The following is a 27,956-nucleotide window of genomic DNA, read 5'->3' as shown; positions in this document are numbered from 1 at the left end:
AAAAATAATGATGACAATTCTTTTCTGCTAGAAAGCATTCTAGGAGGTATACTTATTTTTTGCCACAGTATAAAGAGCCATGCTGTTTATGTTGCAACATAAAGCTGCAAGTAGAACAAAATGGAATGATTTTTTTTTAATGACTATACCTTGCAGTTTTCTACTAAGTTCAAGCTTTTCCTGTTCTAGACGTCTTATTCTCCTCTCATAAGCTTCTGTTGCTAAACTATCCTCCAGAGTTCTTTGAATGCTGGCATCAAGATCCATGGAGGGTGGTCCAGCTGTCAGTCTCAGACAGCTGCGGTCCGAAAGTACACTGGGGGAAAAAAACAAACAGTGTTGGATTTTACAATAGGTTGTGTTTAAAATAATGCTATAAAACTATCAACCAATAAACAGGTTTTTTTAAATTGTTAATTACTATGCCATTTATTATACCATCAAAGAATACCTTGTAACTATGTGCTCATTAAAAATTGAGCTCATTTTTAGCTAGCATGCCTGATCTCCTCAATGCATTTTTTGTTCCATAACAGGGAATGAACTCCTGATTAAAAATAATCATTATGGACAGACTATGTTAGCCAGACAGAAAGAAGCAACAACCTAAACAGTAAGATTACAACAATGGTTCATTTCAAAATAGTAAATCAAGTATCCCAAATTCTTTAAAGACAAGAATCACAACAAATGGTGTGAAATTATCCCATGACAACTAGGGCATGGATATGTTAGAAATGCTGTGGCTACTCATGTGCACACGCTACTACTTATGCAAATCATTCATAGGAAGTCTAGGACATTCTAGGACATAGTCACATTCACAGCAGAAACACAGGCCTGATTTTTCAACGGTTGCAAACATTCTTTCTTTATTTATTTCCATAAATGAACAAGGAGCATACATGGACTTCCCTGTTACTGTTAATTTAGCAATAGAAATGAACATAATAAATACCACATTAATACTAAATATCAATAAAAGTAATTTTTTAAAAATTTCCATTCAGACTTACAAAAGTGTCAAAAGACTGGAAATAAACCTGTTTTTCACATCTAATAAACTAAGCTCTATCTGGATCCACACATCAAGTCTTAAGTTTGTCATACACAGTTAACTTCACACATTGCCTGGTAACTACTTTTAGCAACAAACTCCCTTGAACAGAGGTGCTGACCTTTACATTCCTGTAAATTCTACCTGCAGAGAGCTCATTCTTCTGGACAGACAGCAAGGTAGATGATGGCCTAGTAATTTCCTCAATGAACCACATTCTTTGCTGTCTCCTTGCAGTTGGTTTCAGATACAGAAACTTGAGATACTGTGTAACTAACCAAGAGGCAATATCGGAACTCTTAACTTACCAGCTACTTGTATATGTGAAACCCACAAATGGTAAATGATGGCCAGAAAATGCAGTGTGCGATGGGGGAGGCATTGTTTCCTAGGAAAATAATAGGACAGTTGAGTAAGTAGTATCCTACTGGACTTAAAAGAAAGAGATTTTCAAGTTTAACTATATATGAAGTGTTAGTGGAAATATAATATTAACTATATTCACTGTCTTCCTTATCTGCAGTCCAAATATGAAACACCACCAATTAGAACTATTTATAATAGCATTTAACATATTAAACAGACGAGGTTGGCATAAAAATGCTTTTCTAATTAAATAGGTTATTGTTGGAGGAAAGCAGAATATTACATATATCAAATACCAATTTATTCTTTCTTTTTTCCAAGAAGCTCTTAGTACAAAGAGTAACACCTTTTATTCCCTCCTATACTCCTCTCTGATATTCAGTCAACAGGGCTTCCTGCCTGTAGAATTACCAACGCCAGTTCTCAGTGGGCTACCTCTATTTTAAGGGAACAACAGTAAGGCATTTACTAGAAAGACTTAATACAACAGGGTGTTCTAGTCCCATTAGTGCTTTGACCATTTCTTCATTTGTTGCCCCTTTTTCCTGCCAGAGAACGACAAACTAAGACAAATCTTTGAATTTCTCTTCAGGTTAAAATAATCCTGTCACTATTTTACTTGAACCATAGTAAGTTTTAGTATTTTTAAATATTCTGTTAAAAGCTTCCTATTTAACCCCAAGATGCAAGGTTTAAGCTGCTACACTAGAGATGGCCTTAACAAGCGTCAAAAGAAATTCCTTACTATTATTCACACTGAAAGTACTAAAAGATTCTAAATTGTCAAAAAAAGTACATAACCATTTTTTTCTAAACACAAACAAAAAAGAAGAAAGGAACCAGTTGTACATTTTTCAATGCAAAACCCATCAGGAAAGGACCAGGAATAAAACTATATTCAGACGAAATCCAAAATTACCTTTCCAGCAGTGGCATCAACTATATTATATCACAACTTTGTTTTTTTAGCTGACAAAAATCTTCACATTATAAGAGAGTTCCCAGAAGAAAAAACAACATTAATGATATGGCTAGATTGTGTAAGTACATTAAGTCTGCACTGTTAAGCATTTTGGAAACTAAGGACAAGACCAAATTACAAACCATTAACTTACCACTAATTCATAATAGATGATGGTTAGAAAAAGTAAAATTTTACTTCTCTTTTATAATTTGTTTTCACCTTTCATCGATTCAAGTTTCAAAACTGTCTGTAAAGGCAATTTTAAAAATACCAAATGCATAATTGTGTGATTTTTAACAGCACACTTGACAGTTTTCAGTTACCACACCAGGAACTATGTTGGTTCTAAAACACTGTATCTATGTAAAAGGATTTGTTTCTTTGATAGAGATCAAGGTATGTATCTCCTGCTACTTGTGTAAATTTAACTGTACAACCATGCTGACAAAATTATAAACGAACTGAAGCCTCTCAGTAAGGCTCCTAAACCAAACAGTTAAAAGCTAAAACCCAGCACAACTTAGGCTGCCTGAACAATGCAGTTTAGCCCTTGGTGCTTATGTGTACTTTCAATGTACTTTTCAAATTTCATTATTACGTATATAATACATATATATATAAAAAATATAATATATATTTTATATATATATACATATAAACATAGATAATAATATATAATACGTAATTTTTCCTTGGGACAACAGTCTCGTTAAAAGTTCAGGAAGAACAATAACAATCATGGCTTTTCAACACTGTCTTTTATCTTCAGCACTGGGCATTCCTGATTTGCTCTATGCAACTCAAATCTTGCCAAGAATTTAAAAAAAAAAAAAAATCGTCTCATGGGCTTATCTCTGGTGCTGACTTCTGTAACAGTAATGCAAGTATGTGAAACTTCCTCAAAGGATATATATTAAATATGGAGAAAATACCTCCAAGTTATATATAAGGAATTTGAGGGAAAGCAATATGAAATACAATGTCCACCAGTCTGAGCAAAAATGTAAAATATTCTCAGTCATGCGATGCCTTAGGCTGAGTTTTTTCAGCGGTTCTGAGATACTAGGTGTGAAAAGAAATGGTAAGAACATAACATCCTTATATTAAAACAGAACAAAACCTTCAGATGTTTCAAATTAGGAAACTGAAAAACACTGGCATTCATCTCTAACAGTTCAGTGGCATTGCTCTTCACCCCCAAATGTCTAAAGCAAATTAAGAATTGGACTCAGTTTTCTCAGCTGAGAGTCCAGTAACTCAGCAGAGGAACATTCTTCACCTGCAGTTCCCTGCTTCTTCACAATGGTAAGGCATTTCCCCTGCACAGGCACATTTTGAGTGCCTCAGTTGAGATACTGGGCTCTAAAAAGGAAGAGTGGTGGACTGGACAACACTAAAATGTGTGGACAACCTCCAAAAACTATTTTAGATTCACAAAGACCTGCTATATACAGCATCCACTCCAGCCACTCAATCCTCATATACATTCCTGGACAAAATAATATGCAAATGAATATCTGAAGACTGTATAAAAAAGTTTTAAGATAAAAATACTTCAGTTGTGAAGGGAAATGGGTAATATCAAATGCAGGTGAGAAAAAAATGAGGAAAAAAAAAGAAAAAAATGCAAGTTATGCTATGCAGCTACATTGTTTTGCTTAATTTGCCTATAGGAAAGGGCTCTAGGACATATCACGGATTGTAGAATCAGTTAGGTTGGAAAAGACCTTCAAGATCATTGAGTCCAATCATTAATCTAGCACTCCCAGGTCCATCATCATTTTCCTAAGCACCACATCTACGTGTCTTTTAAATACCTCCAGGTACAGTTTAAATACCTCCAGGGATAGCTGACTTCACCACTTGCCTGGGCAACCCTTTTGGCAAAGAAATTTTTCCCAATATCCAGTCTAAACCTCCCCTGGTGCAACTTGAGGCTTGTCCTGTGGCTTCTTACTTAGAAGAAGAGGCTGACATTCACAAAAGATTTTAGTTAAAGTGTTTTCCATGTTTTAACGTGCAGTTGGAGGAAAGAGAATGCAAATAATGATCATCCTATCAATATCAATTCATGTTACCTATGTCTTATCTGCAGGCCCAGGAAACTCAGTAAAACTGAGATGCATGGGTAGCTCAGAAAACAAAAGCAAAAACAGTGAAAATGCTTCACCTCACATGTAAACATCAGGTTTCTGCATCTTTCAATACACACACACATATAAGATATTTCCAAGGCATTTCTCTGATGATAAGACCTCTATAATCTGTCAAAGCTCCTTTTCAAAAGCATAGAAACAATAAGAACTGTTAAAAATCAATAGCTGCAAAGCTTTTTCAGCAAAGGTAAAAATAATTTCTTTCTTGTTCCTTAAGATATGGCCACAATATTTCTCCTAAATTTCCCAAAACTCAAGTCAGAACAAAAGCTGGAAAAATTTGAATGGAAACAAACTGAATGGAATCTAATGGTAATATGAGCAAATAAGAGTACAGCACTGCAATAAAATGCACTGTGCAAACTTAGTATGTCTTAACAATGCTCTGCTAGAAATACTGTTTTTTGCAGCCTATCTACATGCAAATATATTATTCTGTATAAGGTATGGCCACTAAGAACTTGTTCGCTAAAGACATATAAAGTTACAATGAATTAACAAAACTGAAGTTATCCTTACATGAGTATGTTTGGAGTATCAGCCTCCAAACTATGAAAGTATTCCCCCCATAGTTCTTCAAAGCAGCACTTAATTGTTATTTATGCAGAACACAGTGAACACACTGAAATAAAACGCCATTTACATATATGATGTTACAAAGTATACTATAAAAGTTGATTCATCAAAATGTTAATTCCATACTTACAGAATTTTTTAAGCAATCATCATCCACATCAAAGTTTGATGTGTCAGTAGGGCTGCTGACTTCTGGGATGTAAGGTGCCTCACAGTTTCTAATGTTGTCCCAATCAATCCCAGCAAAAAATGGATGGTTCTTAAAGTCTTCTATCCCATTTTGTCCAAGTCGATGTTCTCTGCTACAAATGAGCCTTCGGATGAGGTCCTTTGCACTTTCAGAGACATCTGTCACTTGAGCAGGAAACTGAAACCTCTCCTTAAAGATCAAAATAATAGAAAATAGTTTATTACCAAGAAAAAGTCGGAAAAATTACCCTTCTTAGTGAAAATCATTATGTAGAAAAAGAAATGTGCAAATGCTCCAGTTCTGAAATATATGCAGTAAGGTTTCAAGGAAAAGACTTCTGCTAAGGATAAAAACTACTGATTTTTTTTTGTCTCCTGGTTTTTCTTCTTTATTTAAATTTCTCTTATACTGTTGAATTCTAAAGCTACCTCCATGTGGAAGAACATTTAAGAATCTTCTGCATAAGCCAACCAATGCATTCACCAGAAGAAAATAACACAACAGGACTGATGCAAGGCAGCCAAGATTTACTCCACAGAATGAATTAACAGCCATGTTTCCAAATCCAGATTTTCAGTTTTGAACTGCTTTATCCCAAACCAAAGCCATCTGCAATCCATAACCGTAAACTTACTACATGGAAACTTATTTTTTGTTCCACATTTATGCACATTAACATAATTAGTACATAAAAATTTATTTTACAAAAAGTCTTCAAGTTACCCCATTACTTATTAAAAATTAGCTTAGAGACAGACAGAAAGTGCACTAACTTTGTGGTTCATTATTTTCCCATAGGTCTCCACCAAGGACTCAGCATAAAAGGGCGTTTCTCCATAAAGCATTTCATACATGCAAACGCCCAGGGACCACCAGTCACACTCGGGCCCATACTTCCCTTTTCCATCTTCCATGGCCTGCAAGATTTCTGGAGAGATGTAGTCTGGTGTTCCAACTGCCACTGAAGATTGGACCTGTAGAAGTTACATTTTCAGGACTAAAATCAACTTTTCCATCGTTATAGACACTATTGTTTGTGGCACTGTGCCCGTATATATAAATTTAGTCTAGTGTTCTGGTTATAACTAAAACAACTAAACACAAACAAAGGCTTTTAAATTCACAGAGAGATACTTAAGCATCTGAGGCACTACGTTAATAGGCAGCACAACAATGTACATTTGCTAAACTATTTTCAATATTTAAAAAAAGAGAAAGAACAAAACTGTCAATTCTTAGGCTTAGAGCCAGTAAGCAATTATAGATTAGATAATCACATCTATTAACTCAAATACTGTGTAACCCTTTGGGACATGGTTATCATACTGGAATTATATTCTAGTCACAGTTACTATATACTGTGCAAATTTAAAGGTACTAGTAGATCATTATATTTCAGTACCTCACCCTGCTCATCCTAAAGCTTACATTTTCAATAAAGATTAGAGCTCAGAGCTTAAAACAGTGAGATTTATAGTTCATAAACACCTACTCAGTATTGACAGCACAGCTTCTCTTTATTTATTCATGAGTTGACTATATGCATCTAAAAAGCTTTTAATATATTGCAAATCCAAGCAGCGTGCAGTCATATTTTCAACCAAGATTAGTTATATACCAATACCATTTACAGTTCCATCTCATTTGACATAAGGTATCTTTCCCCTTTATTAGCATGCATTTTAGCAGCTAGCAAAGGACTGAAGAAAAGGTATTTGGGAATGCATCATTCTTTCTAATTTACCGTTCCATCTTCCATCAGTTTCAGACAAGAACCAAAATCTGCTAATCGAATATGTCCATTCATATCCATCAAGATGTTGTCTGGTTTAATATCCCTGCAATTAAAACAAATTTCAGAATTAGTACAAAAATGTACTGCATAAGATATAGTCCAAACATTAACTCTGTAACACTCTTATCATGCAAAACCAGCAACAAGTCAGTAGACAGAACACAGTCACTCATCATATGGTGAAATTTGCACCAGGGATACTTTATGACAGGGGCTGTAGATCAATCGAATCATATAATGCTTGTTAATTTTTATAAAAATTGTGTAGTTAAATTCCTCTCATCTCTCGCAGGTAGATAGGAGAATCTTACTTGCTCTAAACTTCTGTACATAAAACTTTTAAATCATCTGAAGAATTTTGGTTAAGTGCTCTCAAGTGGAAGATGTACACTGGAGCTGGAAAACAACTTCTAGATTTTACAGTACAACAAAGGCCAATCAACATGTTTTTAAATTTACTGTCTTTCCTCGACATTCTTCTCTCATGTACATTTCAGTTCACTAAGTAGGTCTGTCATACATCTACTGAAACAACCACAAAAGCCATTGTACGTACTACTGCAGCTCTGCTTGGCCAAACTCTGTAGCTGTCTCATTCAGATACAGATGGTAATAACCTTCAAACCAGGTAACATAATAAATACTCCTTATTTTGCAAATTTGACCTTTTTTTTTTGGTCTCATGTTTCACCTAAGTATACTGCAATACAGGTGAAGTGTATGCTCCCAGTAGGCACCTGACTAGGATGAAAGCATCTATGCTCTCTTAGTTACCAGAGATACATTCATCATTCAACTTGTAAACTAGTTTCAAACACTGAAATTTCTTTTCAATAAAGTACAGTTGTTAGAAATATCCATTAAGCTACATTTTAAAAATACAAGAAATCATTAGATTCTTATTCTATCCTTATCTGTAATATTCAAAGGGTAAGTTATGACTAGGAATAAAGGACTATGAATACCTTCCTAATGAACATTAGTAAGATACAAAACCAAATTCCCTAAAATAAACAAAAAAAAAAGTGAAGCCCTGACTTTGCTTCATTTCCCCTAACAACTTATAAATGAATGTCATAATTGCTTTGCAGACAAATCTCAAAATATTCACCAGTTAAGATGTGCACATTGCACATGAGAGAAAGTTTTTATTGTTTAGGCTTTGGTTTTTTGTTTTGAGTTCTTCCAGATAAAAACTGAGTTATAAACAGCACTTAATGGTAATTTATAAAGGCAAAAGAATTAGTATCACACTTTGAACAACATTGTAGAAGCAATGTCATGAAGATGCTACAGTTACACACTCAGTGACAATTAATACGGAAAAAATATGTTGTCCGAAAGAAAAGTACTTTCTGTTACCCAAAGACAAGCAGACAGTGAAGCAAACAAGCTTTAGGCACCTTTCAAATATGCAGAAACATTTGCAAAGGAGAAAGCAGACACTACTTAAGAAATCATACTTCCCCATCTCTCAACTGAGCATAAAGAAAATTTTTTACAAGGTAAATCAGAAAAATCAACCGAGTCATTCTCTTAAGAACATCTTTCCACTTCATTTTTGCTGACACTGAATATACCAAAGAATTGCAACCTCTAGATTGAGATAGTCTTGTTTATTTTGTATTCACCCACCAAAAACATTCCTTAAACATGTTTCTAAATAAAAACAAACACATGCTCTTGAGACCGCTGGAATTATAACTTCAGTTTAAAACACTGAAAAAACATGCACCTAAAATGAAGTTCCTCTTAGAAGCTGGACCTAGTTCAAGCTAAACAAAAACATGAGTCACCCCTGAGGCTCCATTTATCCATGTTCTATCTTTTAATATATTCCCAAGAGAAATAATAATACCACTAATAATCATCATCCCAACCTCTCCCATTCAATCTCACAAAACAGCAGAAAATATGAAAAATCTCACTGTGTTGTCAACACTCTGCAAAACAACAGTGAATGCACTCAGAGGAACAAGGATTTCTTGCAAAGCAACATTTGTAAGGCTCAGTAATAACTTTATAAGAACAATTTTTACAGTTAAGGGAAAAAAAAGACACCAACTTAGTGCACATGAATTCTTTTCTGCTCTTGTAACAGACGGTATGGGTTATGAACAACTGTTCTGAATTCAACCGAACTACGTTAATAAAAGACAGTTTGAAAGACAAGAATTGCTGGCACCTGCAGAGCAGAGTGGGCTATAAGCAGAGGGAAGGACAATTATGAGCCCCAGAGGGAAACAAGAAAGGGGAGTAATTATTGCCAGTATAACTGAAGAGTGTGAAGGTGGTGATTATGGGAAAAAACGTCTTAAACCCTCCACCTCTACTGAGCCTGCTGTTGTCAAATTGCCTTAGAATGATGAGTTTTCTTTCAGGTTTTTGTTTTGAACGACATTTGGTGACTCTCCTTTAGTGATCAGAACTTTTCTGTCTCCTGTTCTAAACAGAGTATGGTCTTCTCCCTTCGCATTCACTCTACTTTCTCCTGCTTATCCCAGTTTCTTCACTGTATAGACTGGTTCCTTCTACTTGCATGTCAGCTGCAGTTTTATTTCTACCCTCCTAGACTCACCTTAAAAGCTGAGATGTCCAATCCTCCACAGCCTATCAAACCCAAATTTCCTCCCCTTTTATATCCTCCTTTCATTCTCAGCTTCCTCACTCCCAAGTCTTGTCTCCTTGCGTGTACACATTTAACTAATCCTTTTTTTTCCTCCCATCTCAGTTCTCAACACTCACTATTTCCCCATAATCACATCCCAGATTTCCTTCCCATTACTACTGCTTTCCTATTCCTCTAATCCTTACTATCCTCTTTGCCAAAGTCAAATTTTTGTCCAATTTGCATAGCAATCATCTTTGGCACCAAAAGGAAGAGAAGTATCAGCAACAAAGAGTCCTCACACTGTCTCTAGTGTCCATTTACCAGCATTTCACAAAATTGTTTAATTCTTACAGCTCTGAAACAGTGCAAAGCTACAGCAGAAGAAAACTGAAAAGTATTTAGGGACCAAACTCTGTGTATGGTTGTTTGAAACGCATAACAACTGGCATGTTGCAGGGAAAATTATAGCCTGAATATATCTAGGTGGGAGGTAGAGGAATGAAAATACATCTGTGACTCAAGGAGGATTCTCTCCCGAATTTCAACAGTGTCTCAATACCCCAGAGCAGAAGACTTTCCCACTGGGTTTGTAACAATTAATTTATTAACTTAAATCTACAGAGGAAAAGCAATGTGTGTTTCCTCATCTTGTTCCTGGAAAGACATGACACTGCTTTGGGCAAATACTAAGAATGGAAAACTCCAGGCCAAGTACCTAAAATCTGGCAAAAGTAATGAGCAAATAATGAAAAGTTACATGGCTTAGTGAATAGACCACTGGGCTGAATCTCCGTAGCTAAGAGTTACTAGGGTGATTGGGGGCAAACCATTTAAACATCACTCAACAAGAACACTGGTGCTCAGTCAAGCATCTAACATCCTCTGGCTAGGAGGCTGTGGAGCCCGAATAACTCTAATAACTCCATAATTAGTTCACTGTAATAAAAGGAAAAGGTCTGCTCACTTGAAAGGTGAAATAATAATTCACTTTCAAGAGTTATAAGCATTTGAAAGATATTTTATGAACCAGATTTACAGTGAGAAGTACTGAACTGGGGCAACTGCTCTGACACCACTGTGCCCTTTGGAGACCTTGAGTTCGACCAAGTCCCAGACACTTCAGCCCTACTCTGAGAGCAGCTTCTGTGGAAGTGGAATGTGCAAGGGATGCAGGTTGACAGAGGTGGACCTGGCACAAATCAAGTTCCTCATATGTGCTCCACAGTGATCTAAGGGAATAGAGGTAGTCAGCATACCCAAAGAAATTAAAATCTTCCTTTTATGAATTTATTTGTAGCACTGCCACCTGAGGAGGTGAACTGAGCAAAGACTGCAGTTCTGCTTTGGTTTCTTTTTCCTCAATGAGTAATTTACCACAGCCAAATGAACTAGAAGTTTGGATCAAATAAACTTTTTTAAAAACACATATGTCCATTTAAACTATGACTCCAACACAGTGTACAGGAGTGACTTCTACTTTTCTGAGCTTTGCTGGCCTTGACTGTATGAGAAAATCAGCCCTGCACAGCTGCTTTGCTGCTGTTCTTCTGGAGAATGCAATAGGAGCGATCAGTGTGAAATACTGAATACTTCACTTGCACAGAAAAGGAGTGTGAAAGCTTATGAAAAAAACAAAGAAAAATCTTTAATGAATCCTTCCTCATAACGCTTCTTACTTTAATTTGGGGAGCTGTACTTCAGATTGGCATGTTTACCCAGATGACTTCACTCACCTTTCTTTAAAACCGTTTACTTTCTTAAGCTGTAATTAAAACCCAAACATTTTACATACTAACTGTGTTAACATAAACAACACTCTGAGACAGGACTACAGCAGATACCTGGATTATTGCCATTTATTTTGATTTCTCTGTTAATGAGCCAGAGTAGAATTTCATTTGTTCAGTAAGACTCAAGAAAAAGTATTCCCTCTGAGACATGCTAAATCCATAGCACATTCCAGCTGTAAAATAAACTAAAAAAGAATTTTTAGTGCATGTGAATGTATTTTTTTCCTGGATTCACTTCTGATACTAAATGAAACTTAAGGAATGGTGAGGTTCTGCATATTGAAATTTGGACTAGAAAATTCCTTTAAGTTCCTTACAACTTGAATTATCTGATCATCTTACGGTTTCATAGCATATGGGTTCCTGAGCTTCATCTGTGTCATTCTCTGAATCACTGGATCAACGTTATTCTGTTATTCACAAGACCACATGGAGATCCTACTGAACAGGCAGCAGCCAATTCTAGAGGAATTGTAAGTTAAGTTTGTTTCAAGGGCAGCCTCATGGAGGAGGGGGTGGACCAGACAAACAGAAAGGAAGGTGCATCAAAAATAGAGGGACAACTGTAACAGAACGGTGGAGCAGAAGTTCTGTCAGACACTACCCAAGCCTGTGCCAATGGATCAACCCACAGGCTCCTCTCTTCTAAGCTTATGTGATAAAAACCCTACTGGCATTAAAGGAATCCCTCTTCTTGGTAACTGTACAGTTATGATGCAGAATTTGCTCGCTTTAGTTATTCACCCATATTGTATTTTTTTTTTCAAAACACAAATGATCAGACAGAAATGGAAGAAATGGTGAGTCCTTCTCTGCAAGATCAACAAGGGGTGCCAGATGGTGCAAGGGGGCACCTCTCAATATATCCAACATGTCTTCTTTGGAATAAACATTTCAGATGCTGAGGGACTGTCCTTGCGTACACAGCTGAGCTCTTTAAAAAACAGCAGAAATTATAATAAAGGGACTTATGCCGTTCTAAATTCAACAACTCCAATGTGAGCTGAGTCTGAAGAAATGGACCTGCTGTCTGAAATCAAAAGAGCAATTTGATAGCTGAGCTACCAGTTTATTTTAGCCCATGAGATAAGAAAGGGATCATTTGGAGAACAAATTTTTATTTCTAATGTTAATATTAGAAGAGCATGAAAATTAATTTTCTTAAACGTGCCCCAAGACATGCTATCCTTGAATAGTAAAGAGCAAAGTGAATAGCTTTCATTAAATTATTTTTTCATGAAATCTTCACATGAACAGTATTTTTTAATGCTACCAGTGCAAATTAAAACACCACCATTTGAGAAAAATAAATTAGTTTCAGGTGTAACTGTTGCTACAGAGAAACTGATCCAGACAACTTATTACTAATTGAATATTTCACAGCACATTATTTTCTCACTCTACATGCAACAGCATTCCCCAAAAGTATAAATCAAAAGGTTAAAGGCAGACATCAATGATTATAATTAGTCACTCTTACAACAAGAAATGTTACCCTTTGCCAAGTTACCTACTCTAAAAAAAAAACATAACCAAGACCCTACTGCCAGAATGCCTGGACTTTTTATCCAAAATTCCTTCAGAACACAGGATTATCCTTAGTCAGGACAGAAGTCTGGCAAACTCTTTTACTTCACTCCCTTCTGTTGTTTCAGGCAGACTTTTCTTCCACACTCCTCTTTTCTCTCACACAGAAACGCTACATCCATGATAAAAAATGAAGACATTTGGTTTTGGCAGCACTCCAACGAAATGAGAAAATTTGGTGCCTGTGAAGTTTTTATTAAGATATTCAGTGATGCCCTTAGTGACAGCCTGCTTTAGATACCCAGAGTGACAACTGATGAACTTCCATCAAGAAGGCTCATCAAACGATGCTTTTTTTTTCACAGTCAAACGTACGGACATTGATGTCCAGCAGGTTATTTCTATTTTCCATTACAGTGGACTGGGTAATATCAAAGTCAACATTGCCATATTCTGCCAACTTGGGTTTATCTGAGTTCTAATGAGCAAAACTAGAAATACTCTCCATCTGGCAGAAAGACCAATGTGCACTGAGCCAAATTAGATTTGGACAGTCGGCAGTTATTCTTTAGTAATCCCAATAAGATAGGCTGCGCAAGATAGCAGCATGAGAAAACTGGAATATGTTGTACCTCATTAACTGTGCCTCTTATCAAGACTCTACTGTGCCTCCTCCCAGACAGACATCCACCCACTTTTGGGTGAAATCCAAAAAGTGCATATTTCGAATGAAACCAAAATTATTTAAATAACTTTGATCGTAGCCTTATTATTTACATAGCACCCGAACAGTTGCAGCACGTTTGTATACTAAACAAAACCTGCTTCATATAAAGCTGACAAACTAAAGCTCACAACTGAAAAATATGTAGTAGCCTTGCATATAGCCTTGAAGGCAACAGAAACAGCCAAAGATTGAATACTTTAGAATTTAATTCTTAATAAGCAAAGCAACTACAAGGAAAAAAATAAATGCTATAAACAACCTTACTTTATAATTATTTTTACTTAAACGGTATCTTCATACTGTAAAGCTCCCTTTTTTTCCCTTTAACTCTCGATAATAAATCATTATGTATATGTTGTTCCAGTACACCCAGTAATTAACCTCTACTAAAAGAATCTCTTACTCTCAGCAGCAGGAGATTCGTCTAAATCTCATTACAATCAGTGGACAGACTCTCATCAATTACTAAGAAACATCAATCAAACCAAGACAATAAAGGTTCTAGATATGATATAGTCATTATTTATTGATCGATGTGGACAATTTTTTATTTATACTGTTATATGTCCTAACCAAGTTTTATTCTTAGTACTACCACAAAACTAAATTAAAAACAATACAAAATTCAAGGTTCCATGTACTAGACACAGGACATGTGCTACATCACATACTGAATCAGGTATTGAATCCAAACCTTCTTAGCTTCAGACTATACGTTCTATCAGTCTACTTTTGTTTAATCCTTAGTCCAGAATGAAATAATTTCTGCTTTCATTAAAAATAATGTAACTACAGTCCTCTTCTATTACAAAGAATTTGCAACACAGACTTGAAGGATATAATGCAAAAAAAGACTAAGGTAAATTCCCATCCACATTGAGTGTGGGTAACACACTAATGAGTTTAAATACAAATGAAAGATACTCAGATGAGACATTAGAACACACTTTCATAATAATGACAGTAGGACACCAGAACAAATTGCTTCAGGAAATTTCACCATTTCCATCACTTTTTCTTTTTTAAACCAGTTAGACAAACATCTGTCAAGACTGGTTAGCTATAGTTTGATCTTGCCTTGCAGCAGAAGTATTAACTGACCTCTCCAAGTCCTCTCCCTGTCCTTTTCTCTACAGTCTTTAATTTTTGTCACTCAGACAAGTATTCTGGACACAACACAGTATTTACCTTACGGTATCCAATGTTCTTTATGAATTTCAAATGCTAATAAAGGAAATAATAACAAACAACAGGGAATGAATACATCAGCCAACATATATACATTTTGAGTTTGTTCAGGCACTCATATTCATTCCTGAACACTTGAACTGATTGTAGTTACTGGCTTATAAATATATGCCCCACCACAGCACATTATAATGTCCTAGAATTAATTTACCTTAGAAAAATGTCTCCCTGTGGGCTTTGTGCATATGTATTTGTTTTCAAGAAATGGATTTCGCAAACTCAATAAGAGTTCTAAACCAAGAATAATTATTTTTAAAAGCTGCTTATATCCATTTTTCCCTTCTTTTAAAAAAATAAGTAAAAGGGGTGATTTGGGAAATTCTTTTGGATACGTGCTTGGCAGATACATATTCCCTGTAGTTACTGTCTTCATCTAAAATGCTAATCAAGTGACAGAACCAGATATCTATGCAGAAAACCCTCACATCCAGGTTAGGCCCCTCATGCTGTATCTTAAAGAGATGTCAAGGCAAAGTCATCTGTGATGCCTAAAGATTATTCTTATAGCCTTGTCAGTTTTACAGGCTAAAACCAGGAACACACTGTGTCATTTTATAACCATTGTAAATTTAGTACTTTGCAAGGCTGATTTACAGATGTAATTTTAAACCAATGAAATAAGAATAAACATTATCAGAAAGACACTTCCTTATGGCAAATGATCATGGATGTAGCAAAGTCTGACATCCAATGCATTACGAAACTGGTAAAAGTTCAAATAAAAAAAATGGATATTTATTGAAATTGTCTGATCTGACTACCAAACATTGGAACTGTTAAAAAACACATGAAAAACAATCCCCAAAATTATTTGGCCTCTTACAGTAAATCAAGAATATAGAAGTTTGTAACTTTCCTCAAGGTCGTCCTGTAGCTGAGGTACTCAGACAAAAAAACTTGTAAGGAGTCAAACATAAAATTGGCACATATAAAGTACTGAATTTTTGAATGTTTAATAATGCATTGATCTGGAACAGAATAGTATTGGTAAGCAAAAATTCATGCATAAAAACATAAGACCCTGGTACTGTATTTCTTTTTTCGGGTAATTTTAGTAGTTTCAAATAGCTATTCATGAAGGTCTCTCTGGTTGAAAAATATTTAAGGCACGAGCATAAAGATTTTGAAAGATGTGCAAACAAAAGATGGGAGGGAAAAAAAAGGAATGTTTTTAACTGTTATTTTTTCAGAAACAAAAACCAATTTGAAAAACAAATTGGAGAAGTCTGAACATCAATATGGGAAATTATTAAAAATTGCTACTAACTGCATGCAATTTGTAAAAAACAAGACCACACTCAGGAAATGAGATAAATATTCTTACATGAAACAAGACAAGCTGTAACATAATTACAGTACAATATGCTAAAGCTCTGGAGGTACAATGCCATTCATTAATCAAAGTCAATCCTGATTTATGGTTAATTTGAAAGGACTACTCAAAAATCCAACTGGACATGGCACTTGGGAATCTGCTCTCAGTGACCCTACTCTGAGCAGGAGGGTTGGACTAGTCGATCTCAAGAGGTCTCTTTCAACCTTAAGCACCCTGTGATTCTGAAATTATGACTAAAACTGCCTTTTCCATTTTATTTCAATAATAACATTCTGGTTATATTGTATCAAAGCTCCTCAAACCTAATTCTGAAATGCAGTAACACCAAGATACTACGGGTTCAGTTGTAGCAGCACACCTGCTTCTGAGCTCTTGTGGCTCGAGACAGAATCTGTCTTTAGCATTGATAATGTGCCTATTTTTGCACTGGGAATTGCAGTTCATAAAACAAAAGCTGGCAAAGTCCAACTCCCTCTCAACTCTACAAGTATATGACAGGTAAAACCACAAAACTGTCTTGATTAGATCTTGGCATGCTCAACAGCAGTCATGTTCAACAAAATCTGTTAAAATTAAAAATTTCCTTTTCCTGCTCTAAACGGTGACTAACAGCAAACCCCTATTTATCCCCAAATGCTCAGCAGTCAAGGTTAGTCTTTGATATTGTTTACACTGTTAAGATAATCAATGCTGGCAAGACTGGCCTCGAGCCACTAGATACCACCCCATGAGCAGCCACCCACACCACTGCTCCATCACACAGGTTTTCTCTGTGCAAGAAGGTCTGGCTTTTAGAGGAGATTCATGTCCTCATAAGAATGGCTTCAGCACACACTTAAGTCTGCACATAGACTCAAACCAGCCAGCAGCAAAACAAGGTTTATAGGAAGACTTCTAGGTGGTAACATTTATATGGAATTTGCTGAAGATGCAAACTAGGCACTATCCTGGCCTGGACTACTTATCTGAACCTCATATTCCAGTGCATGGATTACTTTTCTCACTGTGCGTTCATTAGCTAAACTGCTTTGTAAATTTGCAGTAACTATATGCATGGGTTTTTATTACTATGAAAGAATATTCTCAGGAATACACATACCCTAGAACAGAGCACTTCAATATATGCAAACGAAAAGGATTTACATTAGGACTGTTTGCTTACAGATGGTTCTTCAGAACCCAAGTCCTTGCAGGCAGAAGGATTCAAAATAGGTGTTTAAATTATATCCTTATGTGATTAACAACTGTGCCTACACTGAAAATACAATAACCTGAAATGAAGGAGCCTCTGGGAAAAATGTGATTGCAGGGAGTGGATTGCTCACCTAGCAAGCAGCCTACACCAGAGGGGCCCTGAAGTCAAAAAAGACAGTTAAAAATAAGCTGTGAACCACAAGCTGTGCAATGGTAGCCTATGTTCTCTTTGTAAAGGAAGAGTTGGGCACCTTTAATTTACACAGCATTTAGAGAACAAAACAAAAAAACTGAGTTCATACCTCTATCTGGTGCTCTTCTACTTTTCTAATAAGCTACAAATACAGACAGCAGAGGACCTGGCTGAGGGCATTCACTATTTTTGTCTCTCTAACCTGCCCAGCTGTCACAATGCTTTTTTTGGATCTGATCATTCTGCTTATAGTTTCACATTCCTCAACAGAAACTCCACACCAACAACATTTATCAGAGAAAACGGCCATTTGAGTCAACACTGGAGAGAATAATGGCCTTCAAGTTCAAGCCCAATGCTGCATGAATATTGAGAAATTATATTAGGTACATGACAAACAAATAACTTATCATAGAAGTGCATTCAAATATTTTTAACCCAGTTCTGTCTTTTTTTTTTTTCTTTTGAGGAAGTCTACTAAATGATACTTTAAAACACTTAGTAAAACCAAAGTAATTTAAGTTGATGGTGGTAGAAACAAGCTTCATTGACCAGCCAACTTTAAATATTAGGTTTATTCACTTAAGATTTCAATGTAGTTAGAATGGAGTATCAAGCAACTTGTTTGAGCTCTGAACTTCAGCTGACAGAGCTGTTTCTGGGTTGTTGAACTGTACTCTTTTGTATCATTAGACGTTCTTCCTCCAAAAGATAGCAGTAAAAAAATATTATTGAGACAATTAAAAAAACCCACCAATAAAATGACAGTATATTTGCCATGTCAACTTTACTGGAATTCCATTTTGGCTTCTAAGAACTTAAGTAAACAGATTAAGAACTCCACAAGCACTACTACCCTGCAGCATATTCTAAAGATTAAAAAATTAAAGTCTGCTAAGTAAGGCTAATTCATGTCAAAGCTTTTAGATTTCTAATAGTATCATGAGTTACTGGTGGGTAAAGGAGTAGAAAGAGTAAGCTCCTTAAGAATGTTATGTCCATCTGTGAGTGCCATCTGTCAAAGAAATCCTGAAAGAAGAGGCTAACAAGGAATCCAGAATATGCCCAGCTGTTGCACTGTAAATTACTACCTATGCTAGAAGACTTTAACACATATTTCTAGGTAGATAAATGTTTTCTTTCCGTTTGATTCTCATTTTAGACATGCAGTCTCTGCTCTGTGCATTTCAGTACAACCACACACTCTCTGAAACAGCTGACAGCACTGAATAATTCTGAGAGTAAATCAGACAACATAAACTGAGGACTTGAACTAGTTTAGATAACCACAGTCAAGAAAACATTATACATATTCATTTTTTAAAAATCCACCGATGATACTAAGAAAGAAATTCACAGAATAATGGTCACTCAGAAGCTGTCTGGACAACTTAACAAGTTTTTAATATATATATATGTCTTTGTATGTGTATCTGTATAGGACACATCTACATGTTTTTTAATTATCAAGGGTATTTATAAGCAGCCTGATCTTAAGCAAGCTATTAGTTGCAAATGACTAAAAAATTTCTGAGATTGATAAAGAAACAAACTGACCTGCTAGGTCCATACTGGGCTGCATCGCACAGCAACTCTTCCCTAGTCCTTTTCTATCTTCCTCCAGGAATAAACACAAGATATAAATACACCGAGAATTATGGGAGGTGAGGGAAAGGGAGGTCTGTACAGAAATGAGTTCTGAGATCACTCCATGCTTTTCATTTTTCCAATGGAATGATATACAGTCTTAATATGAGGTTGATCTTATCCCTTTTTCTTCCATTTATTTGATCAGTAATAAAAAACCATGAAAAATATATTAAAGGGAGAGGGGGAAACAGAAGAACACAGAACATACTTTAAAGACACATAAAATATTCAGGATTAGGGAGCACATTACAAAAATTGAAATGAATTGTTTGTTGTTCCTGAGTTATGTGGGAAACAGAACAAAGATAAGATGCAAAGCTGCAAGTAAACCCTGGAGGCTAAAAAAGTTTACAAGGAGAAGAAAACCAATGTAATCCCAAGAGACCAAATATATACATCAAACACTTGCCACAGCCTTTGCAATATGTGAAGAAGCACTGATATATCCTATATGTTTTACTGCTCTTCTCCCAGGTTAGTAGGGCTTTAGACTTAACATATTTTTTGAAAGCAGAAAAAGAATGTTTCCAAAAACAACTCTACTATACAGCCATTTTAATGTGCTGCACAAAACCTTTACTTTCTTCCTCCTTCACCTAATAAAGGTTTATTCAGCAGTTACACAGATGCTTGTGATTCCTCTTTTTTTAATGGACGTCAGTGTTGTTAAGAATATCTATCCCTCTCCAAAAAAAAAGGGGAGGAGGGCAGAGAAGAGGCTATTTAAAAGCAACATACAAAAGTACAGCTTTTCCAAATCTGCCTTCTACTTAATTGTGCCCCAAATTAACAGTATACAGGTTAAATGCTAATAGGAGAGAAGATTCCTTCCTAGTGAGTAAGTAAAAAGTAGAAGAGTGGAGAGCAAAGAACCTACTACTTCTGAAATAATAAAACTAAATTTTAGGATAATCTCTTGTTTTCCCTCAGCTTGATCATGTTCTTTACTGTACTGCAAATATGGCATTGTATTTGTTACCTTTGGGTTGTTTTCAAAAACAAAAAAGTTATAATAAATTAATGAATAACTGTGTTGAAGGAATTCTAATCATAAGTTGTTAAATACAGCAGAAGATACCGCCATTGAACACAAGAAATGCAGAGCAACTGGTTTTAGGTACAGAGCAAAAGAAAGTAAGAGCATCTACATATGTATGCAAGGGAAGGAAGAAACACTGTATTTCACTGGAAATTGATATTATTCCATGTTATTGTTATTCTATGTCAACCACCAACCTGACGGATGTTGATACAGGCTGAATCAAAGCCTTGCTGGAGGTAGCAAGGAAAAGAGCGAGTGCCTTACAGGAGTGTACATGCGCAAGGCTGTACACTGAAAAGAAAGAAGCAACAGGACTGTATCATCTCCTGTATGGCATTCCACAGGCAGGTGAGAAATTTTCATGACCCTCTCATGAAAATCTCAACCGAGTCCTCTACAGGGAGGACAGCACACAGAGTGGAAGAGACCACCAGTGGAAGGAGCTGAAGGACAGAAATGGCTCTAAATCCACGAGGAAAACAGAAATGAAGAAACATAAAAATTCTCCCACCTCTGTCCTGATGTGATTTTTTAATTTACTGTATCACTCAGGAATCCCAAATAATTTTTTAAAGGGTGAAAGGCCAACATTATGCCTAGCTGCTCACCTTCAGAGTCCTGACAGGGACTTGCCTGCTGAAAGCCAGCCCTAATGCCAGGCACATCAATCGCACCCACAAAACCAGCCTTCCCCAAACCTGAACACAACGGAAGCTGGGAATTAATCATTTCAGTTGGAAACCCTACCCTGAGTGGTAAAAGAAGATCCATTTCACATTATTATTTGGCATTAGCTTTTTTGCTGTTGAGCTAATTCAATGTGAAATTGTACAGGTTTGTTTCTGACCATATCGAGCAGGACTGCAAGGTGGGTTAGGAGACTCCCCAGAACTCTCCTGTGCCCATCTGAAAAACAGTTTTCCTGCTTAGAAGATTTGTTCTTATTTTGCTATTTTGAGACAGTAGGGTACTTTCCTTTTGGACACTAAAATTGCATTCAAAGTAACAGATTTCTGGCCTACAAAACAAGGGCCTGGATTTTCATTTTAACTCCCTAAGACTCGAGGGTTCTTCTACCCTGTTTGCTCTTTCAGACTGAGAAAATCTGGGTGAGAATTCTGTCAGAGACTGAGGCTATGATCCTTCATCTGACCATGGGATACCAAGTAAGCTGTGAAACAGTCTGGGGACTTATTCTCCTCAGAAAGACCAGCTCCTTGACCCTTCTTTGCTGTAGAGCATAAACATGTATGGAAGCAGAAGGGAAAGGACAGAAAATAGGGAAAAGCAGGATGTAAGCCATGTGAGGATGTGCTTCCATTTCCTACCCTGCCTACTGATTAACTAGTAACAGACTTTTTTTTTTTTTCAATTGTGGTTTTTCACACCGCATAATTGCAGAAAGGAGGAGTTTGTCAGAGAATTTTTGAGTGGTAAGAGTCAGCTTGTACTCAGGCAAGAGTCAAGTTTGCTGAAGACCCCAGGTGAACCAGAAGTGTGCATCTCAGACAAAACTGCAGAAAGTGATTCCAGCTTTGTCATTTTTAGATCCTATCACTGAATACAACAACAGAATTCATACTGAGAAGTTACAACGAGAAAACATATAATAGGAATCTATGCACTTCATAGTACTGCTTATCTTTTTATTAAGAGATTAAAGATATGACTGATTTCATGTGCCTAAATTACAAGCGCTGTATTAAAGAGATATTCAAAAGAAGAATTGCAGCTACTGAGTGAAAGCTGGAGCTGAATTCACAATTTTAAAAGAAAGAGAATATTACCTTAGAACAAACAGTTATTTAGGAATATTGAAAAGTACAACACACACTACCCCCCACACCCTCAAAAGTCATTCATCTCTTCCTCCCCTTCTCGCTTCCCTCACTCCCATGCTTGTTTTCTGTCTAGTCTTCTCTTCCCTTTAACTGGCTGGTCACTTGGAGGATCAAAGTTGCTATTTTCAGTCACTTAACCTACATTTAATCTCATTGTTGCTTGCCTCTTTAAGTAGAATTAGTTGGCTCCTGTGCACCTAATGGCTATGGAGGAGTCTGACAGTAAGTCTTTGTCTATCTGTAATGTTACAGAAGGTGCATTTCAGAACTCGCACAACAAGCAGTTTTAGCTAATTTTGACACTAATTTTTACAGAGTTGATGGATACTTGAACTTATGTGGCTTGATGAACGCACTGTTTATCACTGCTGTCTGGCTGAGACTCAGCATTACTTTCCTTTCTTTGGAAACCAATTTTAAAGCAGGGAATAGCAGTTCAGAATTTAAACTAGCAAGTAGGCCTATTGCATCTATAAATGATTTATTAACATGATACAATAAGCAGAGTTAATATTTGGACATGTGTTACAGTTGATCCGCTTCAGGAAAAGTCCGAGTTAAAAACACAAAGTAAAAGTTTTACCCAATTTTACTGCAAAGTGTGGAATCAAAGATCATTCCTAATTGGTGCATGTGCCTCAACTCCAATCAGGAGTGCTTTTTCTGAACTCACCACCAGCCAAATGGTTTTCAGCAGGGTGTATATTTTAAAAAATGGAGATTTTTTTCACAGTTCTTGACATTATCAACTCCATTATCAAAGTATTATGAGAAAACAGTGCTTCCTAAGTAAGCAAAGTTACTCACATGCCTAACGCTATTCTTTTCACAGATTCAAAGATAGATGCCTATTCTGTGTTGAAACATTAGAAAGCAACGGAAGCTGTTGAAATATTGAATTTTTACTATTCAACTTGAGATGATTTTTTTCTAAATAGATCACAGAATCATAGAATACCAGGCTGGAAAGGACCAAAAGGATCATCTGGTCCAACCTTTCTTGGCAAAAACACAGTCTAGACAAGACATTCTAATACCCTGTCGAGCTGTTGGACAACTTAATACTGGTTCGTTTAATAAACAAAAACATTCCTGAAAACGGCTGTGTAAATTTTCTTCTTTTTTTTTTTTTCTCATGGATCTGGAACTGAGGAGTACAAATAACAGTGGTAAAGTACTGCCTGCCTTATATTTCTTTAATATAACAAATACAAACCCAGAAGTGAGATGTGAATGTCGTAAATGTTCACTGAAATAAAATCAAAAATAGATATTTGAGTAGATAATCAAAAAAATCTATTAGAAAAGAGGTTTACTAAAAAGCCTCTGCCACTCTGCTGAAAACTGCATCTACTGAGGTTAAATTGAACTCGGACATCACATGGACATGGAACCTTTCACTGGCACCAGGTGAATCAGCTGGCCTGAAAGACCAGACCAGGTAAGTAATTCAGCTGTCTGCTTCAAGATAATACTTCTTATAAGTCACAGGCAGCTTATTAGACAAATTCTGATAATTTTCTGGCTTTTCCCCCCCTACATTTCAGTTGTATTAGTATTTTAAAGACTTTGATGCAAGACCCTAAAAAATTATAATGATAAAAGACAACCATCAATTATTGACACTTTAATAGTATGTAATACTAAGAGAAGATCGGTTATTTAGGACCAATAACAAGCATTAACCAGTTGAATTCTGTTGAAGCTGTGCATGTTTTTCCTCCTAGCTAGACCAAATGTTCCAGTTTTCTTTTATCTGTCTATGGTCAGTTTTCAAGTCCCTGAATAAAGCCTCTTGAAGGAACCAGCTCTGACCTACTGGGAAGCAGCTCACAGCAGGTAAGGCATTCAGAGTTCTTCTACTTAATATATTATGCAAATCTAATTACAAATCCTGGTAAGGTTATTACTGGTGCTATTTGAATGTTTTACAAACTAGTATCACACCACCAGACACTTTCAGCCAACAATTCTCATTATCATGAAGCACAGATGAAGTTGGAGCCTGTAGTATGAATCCCACACAAGCACGTGTGTCTCAACTATTCAAACACTAGCTGCATTGTTACCTTAAATGTACATTTGCTTTTCAGTAACTGCTGCAATATGCCCAAGCAGACCACTAACAGAGAATTTCAATCAAAACAGAACCCAAGAACTACATCAGGATTTTGTCAAAATTTCTGACAGGATACCAAAAACTACTTCAATCCTGTTCAAGATAATATGTTTTCATGTAGCAACAGGAATTTCCCGTTTCAGAAACAATTCTATTACTTCATCACTGTTTCTAGAACAGAGGGATTAAAAGATTTTTTTGATGCTAACAATATTCTATACATGTAACATTGCACTGATCTGGTACTAAGGAATTGGGAGGCAATAACAGAGACAAGGCATGTTTTGTGAAATGCTTATTGATCTGAATCACACAAGTACAGCCAAAATGTTACACAACACTGTCTAACTCACAGAAATCAGCACCTGCAACAGGAAGAAACACACTTAATGTTACAGTGAAAATCTAGATTCTTTTTTTACATGATATCCTCAAAATTGCTTCACCCTGTTAGAGGTTTCATCTGAGTTTTATCAAGACACACACACAGTTAATGTAAACTGGGAGGGAGGAAGACAAATACATTGAGACACAGGTTTAGCAGGCAGGAGTATAGATAGATTCTGCCAACACACTCAAAAGATTAGGGAAATCAGCAATCTGTTTTGCATTCATGTAGATACTGGCAAAGTATAGAATTTACTGAATAATTTTAAAATTATGGGACAGAAATTTTTTGGTGTTGGTAGAGTCATAGAAAAAGCAGGAAAATGACAGAACAAGCAGAATGGGATAACAGAACTCTTATCTCCCCAGGGAAACTGCATTGAACAGCTTCTATGTTTGTGTTTCTAATGAACTGGCAAAATTCTTGATGACAGACTTTTTTAAAAATTAGACTGTTAAGGACAAATATCATTTATTAGAAATCAGTTTTTCTTCATTGGAATTAAATCTGTGAGAATGGATGCAAAGGTCTGGTTTGAAGTCAGATGCTACAGCACACAAATGCTGTATTACTCGTCCATGACAAGTAATGATCATCCTCAGAACTCTGATTTTTTGGTAAGAGACAAGTTAATCCCACTTACAATATTCAACTGGCAAACAGGATGTTATACATTTCAGCATTCTCAACTCTCCTAAGCATTTGACTGTCAAAAGCAACTGTGACATCAGTAATACAGAATCCCAGACAAATATTTTCCAAGAACCATGGTTTTAAAGGAACAAGGTAAGCAAAGACTGACTCCATGTTTATGAAAGAACTGTGACTTGACAGTTATTTCTTTTTGGGTACATTGACAAGTGCTGTCAATATAAATCATATTTTTGCTACTTCATTTCGTACCATTTTTCAAATTTTACATTTTTAAAAAGGAATACCAGCTTTGTGACACAGGTGAACAGGAAGAGAATGTTATTTGGAGCTACTGAAGGCAGAAAACATGTAGACTATACTAACACTAAACAACTTTCACTTCTTTAAACATAATGTGCAATGATTACGAGGAATACCACATTAGACCAGGCAAACACTGGGAGCAAAATCTGAATTCCTTTGTGTGCACAATTCATCAGGATCTGGTAATTTCTGTCACATATTATGGATTGAGACAGAATTCTGTATTAAAATGGTTTTAGATTTTTTTTCACTTAAGAAAGAACGTCACTGAAAGAACAAATGACAGTACTAACAAAGGTCTTGGTAAGACACTGGCTAAAAGAGAGATGACAATGCACAGTGCTGAAAGAGGAAATAAAATCAGAGGAAGATTATTTGTGATAATCCTCCGGGATCACTTTTGAAATTGAAGACTATAATAACAGAAATCAGATTGCATTTAACAGTGTAAAATGTAAATACCTTCCTGTTGAGTGTAACAGCAGAAACTTCACTTATACACTAAGAGCTTATCAACTGTAAATGACAGAAGGAACTGGGTATACCAAATCATTTTACTACATCTGTACCCTTCCAGTGTGATGGAACCATGGCTCATGGTTTCACTGGGAGAAATATTCTAGCAAAGAGAGAAATACTGCAGCCAGAACACAAGCTCTTTCTAAAATGTCATCTGGAAAAATATTTACAATCTTTGTCAGTAAAGTTTCATAATGATGTCTGACAACTTTAAGATTGAACAACTTGAAGAATGACCATATTCAAAATAGGCATGAAACACGACTTCAAAAATTTTGATCTGTAAACAAAAGCCCTAAAATATTAACTTACACATAAAGAAACTTCAGGCTACCAAACATGTGCCAAAATGTAACTGTAGCTCCAATAGTATATGAAACAAACCAAAATCAAGTAGTCATTGTGGTACAGAAACTTAGTCCTTTGTCATCGCTATAGTGTTAGACCCACACATAAATAAAGAAACATTGTATTTTCCAGTTCTTCTTTCTATTTTGCAACACCCTTCCATGATCAAAACTAGTCTTTGAAGTACAGTATATCTGGTTTTCTGATTTATTGTAGTTCCAAAACATACTTGCCTTTTTGGAAGTATCCATAATCTAAGAGTTCCACAAACTTTCAGCTGTAGCTTGGCTGTTACTACACCTACAATGTATTTATATGTAAAATTAGTTTTAAATTAGCCTATATCATCTCTGGCATCCGAAGATGATTGTAAGAATATGCTTTTTTTAGAAGGTCACTCCACTAGAGATCAAAACTGCACTTTCATCCTTTTACACAGGAATATTTTATATTTTTTTTTAGAGCAACTCTTGGGAAAGAACAATAGCTCTATTTAACAGAAAGGCCCCTATTATGCTTAATTCACAGCAAAAAGATAATAATTTGAGGGAAAGAATTTGAAAACAATACATTCGTTATTTTTACAAAACAGAAATTGAGGAAAAGAATAAAAATGTATCCTAAAGACTGTCATCCCACAAGGCATTCAGAATGTGTTTGGGCAAGTTCAACCTGTAACATAATCTTTATTCCAACCAAAAGGCAAGGATATATGCAGAATTAAGCCAGACCAAGTTTGAAGCATTTGTCTACAGTTTTTCTACTGTGTCATGCAGCAACAGACATATGACACAAAGAGTTCAGTGTGTGTTTTTTGCTTTCATTGTGGTTAGAAAACAAACAAACAAACCATATTGACAGGCATGATCCCAAATATAATAAGCACTGTGACACTGGCATTAAACTCTTCACAGCAATATACTAAGGAAGGAACTGCAGCCAAAGGCTATAAAGGAAGAAATGCATTTGGTCAAAATGTATCCCAGTATCACCAGTATCTGCAGTAGCTTGGCAGAAAAAACATCCCAGAAATTTAAAAATAAGAAAAATAAAGAGTACAGTTTGCTCAAACACACTAAAATTATGCTTATTAAGAATAAAGAGTTATTGGAAAAGCCTTTGTATTCAAGTTGCATGAATAAAAAACATTTTTCTTCTGACGTAAAACACATGGCACAATGTTTCCTTAAAAATAAAGCAAATACATATTTTTAAAATATCTCAGAAAGGAACTGAAGGCCCGAATTTTCAGCCCTTAAACTTAAACAGAACTCTAAAAGAGCTGTACTTGCATAAAAGTAAATTCCTTTCTGTGCTAAAGGTTTAATTTCCTATATGAGGAAGACATAACTGCTACTGTTA

The 27,956-nt window shown here is 35.9% G+C and overlaps 1 protein-coding gene across 10 annotated transcripts in view; it reads right to left on the bottom strand.

Annotated features, from left to right (window-relative positions):
• Window positions 1-27,956, bottom strand: part of CDC42BPA (CDC42 binding protein kinase alpha) — a 186,699-nt gene that overhangs the window by 73,568 nt on the left and 85,175 nt on the right. For all 10 annotated transcript variants that reach the window (XM_018085099.3, XM_029965188.1, XM_029965189.1 and 7 more), the window contains exons 7-11: window positions 7,054-7,147; window positions 6,083-6,283; window positions 5,250-5,498; window positions 1,366-1,445; window positions 150-316 (exon numbers count right to left, since the gene is read on the bottom strand). In XM_018085099.3, the coding sequence (XP_017940588.1) occupies window positions 150-316; window positions 1,366-1,445; window positions 5,250-5,498; window positions 6,083-6,283; window positions 7,054-7,147 (791 nt within the window). The remainder of the gene's footprint in view (window positions 1-149; window positions 317-1,365; window positions 1,446-5,249; window positions 5,499-6,082; window positions 6,284-7,053; window positions 7,148-27,956) is intronic.

The sequence above is a fragment of the Manacus vitellinus genome, unplaced genomic scaffold, assembly GCF_001715985.3.
Source record: "Manacus vitellinus isolate BGI_N305 unplaced genomic scaffold, ASM171598v3 scaffold_8_pilon, whole genome shotgun sequence".
Classification (NCBI taxonomy): domain Eukaryota; kingdom Metazoa; phylum Chordata; class Aves; order Passeriformes; family Pipridae; genus Manacus; species Manacus vitellinus.
Note: the sequence above shows the minus strand (reverse complement) of the source record. Positions and strands in the feature narration are given on the sequence as shown.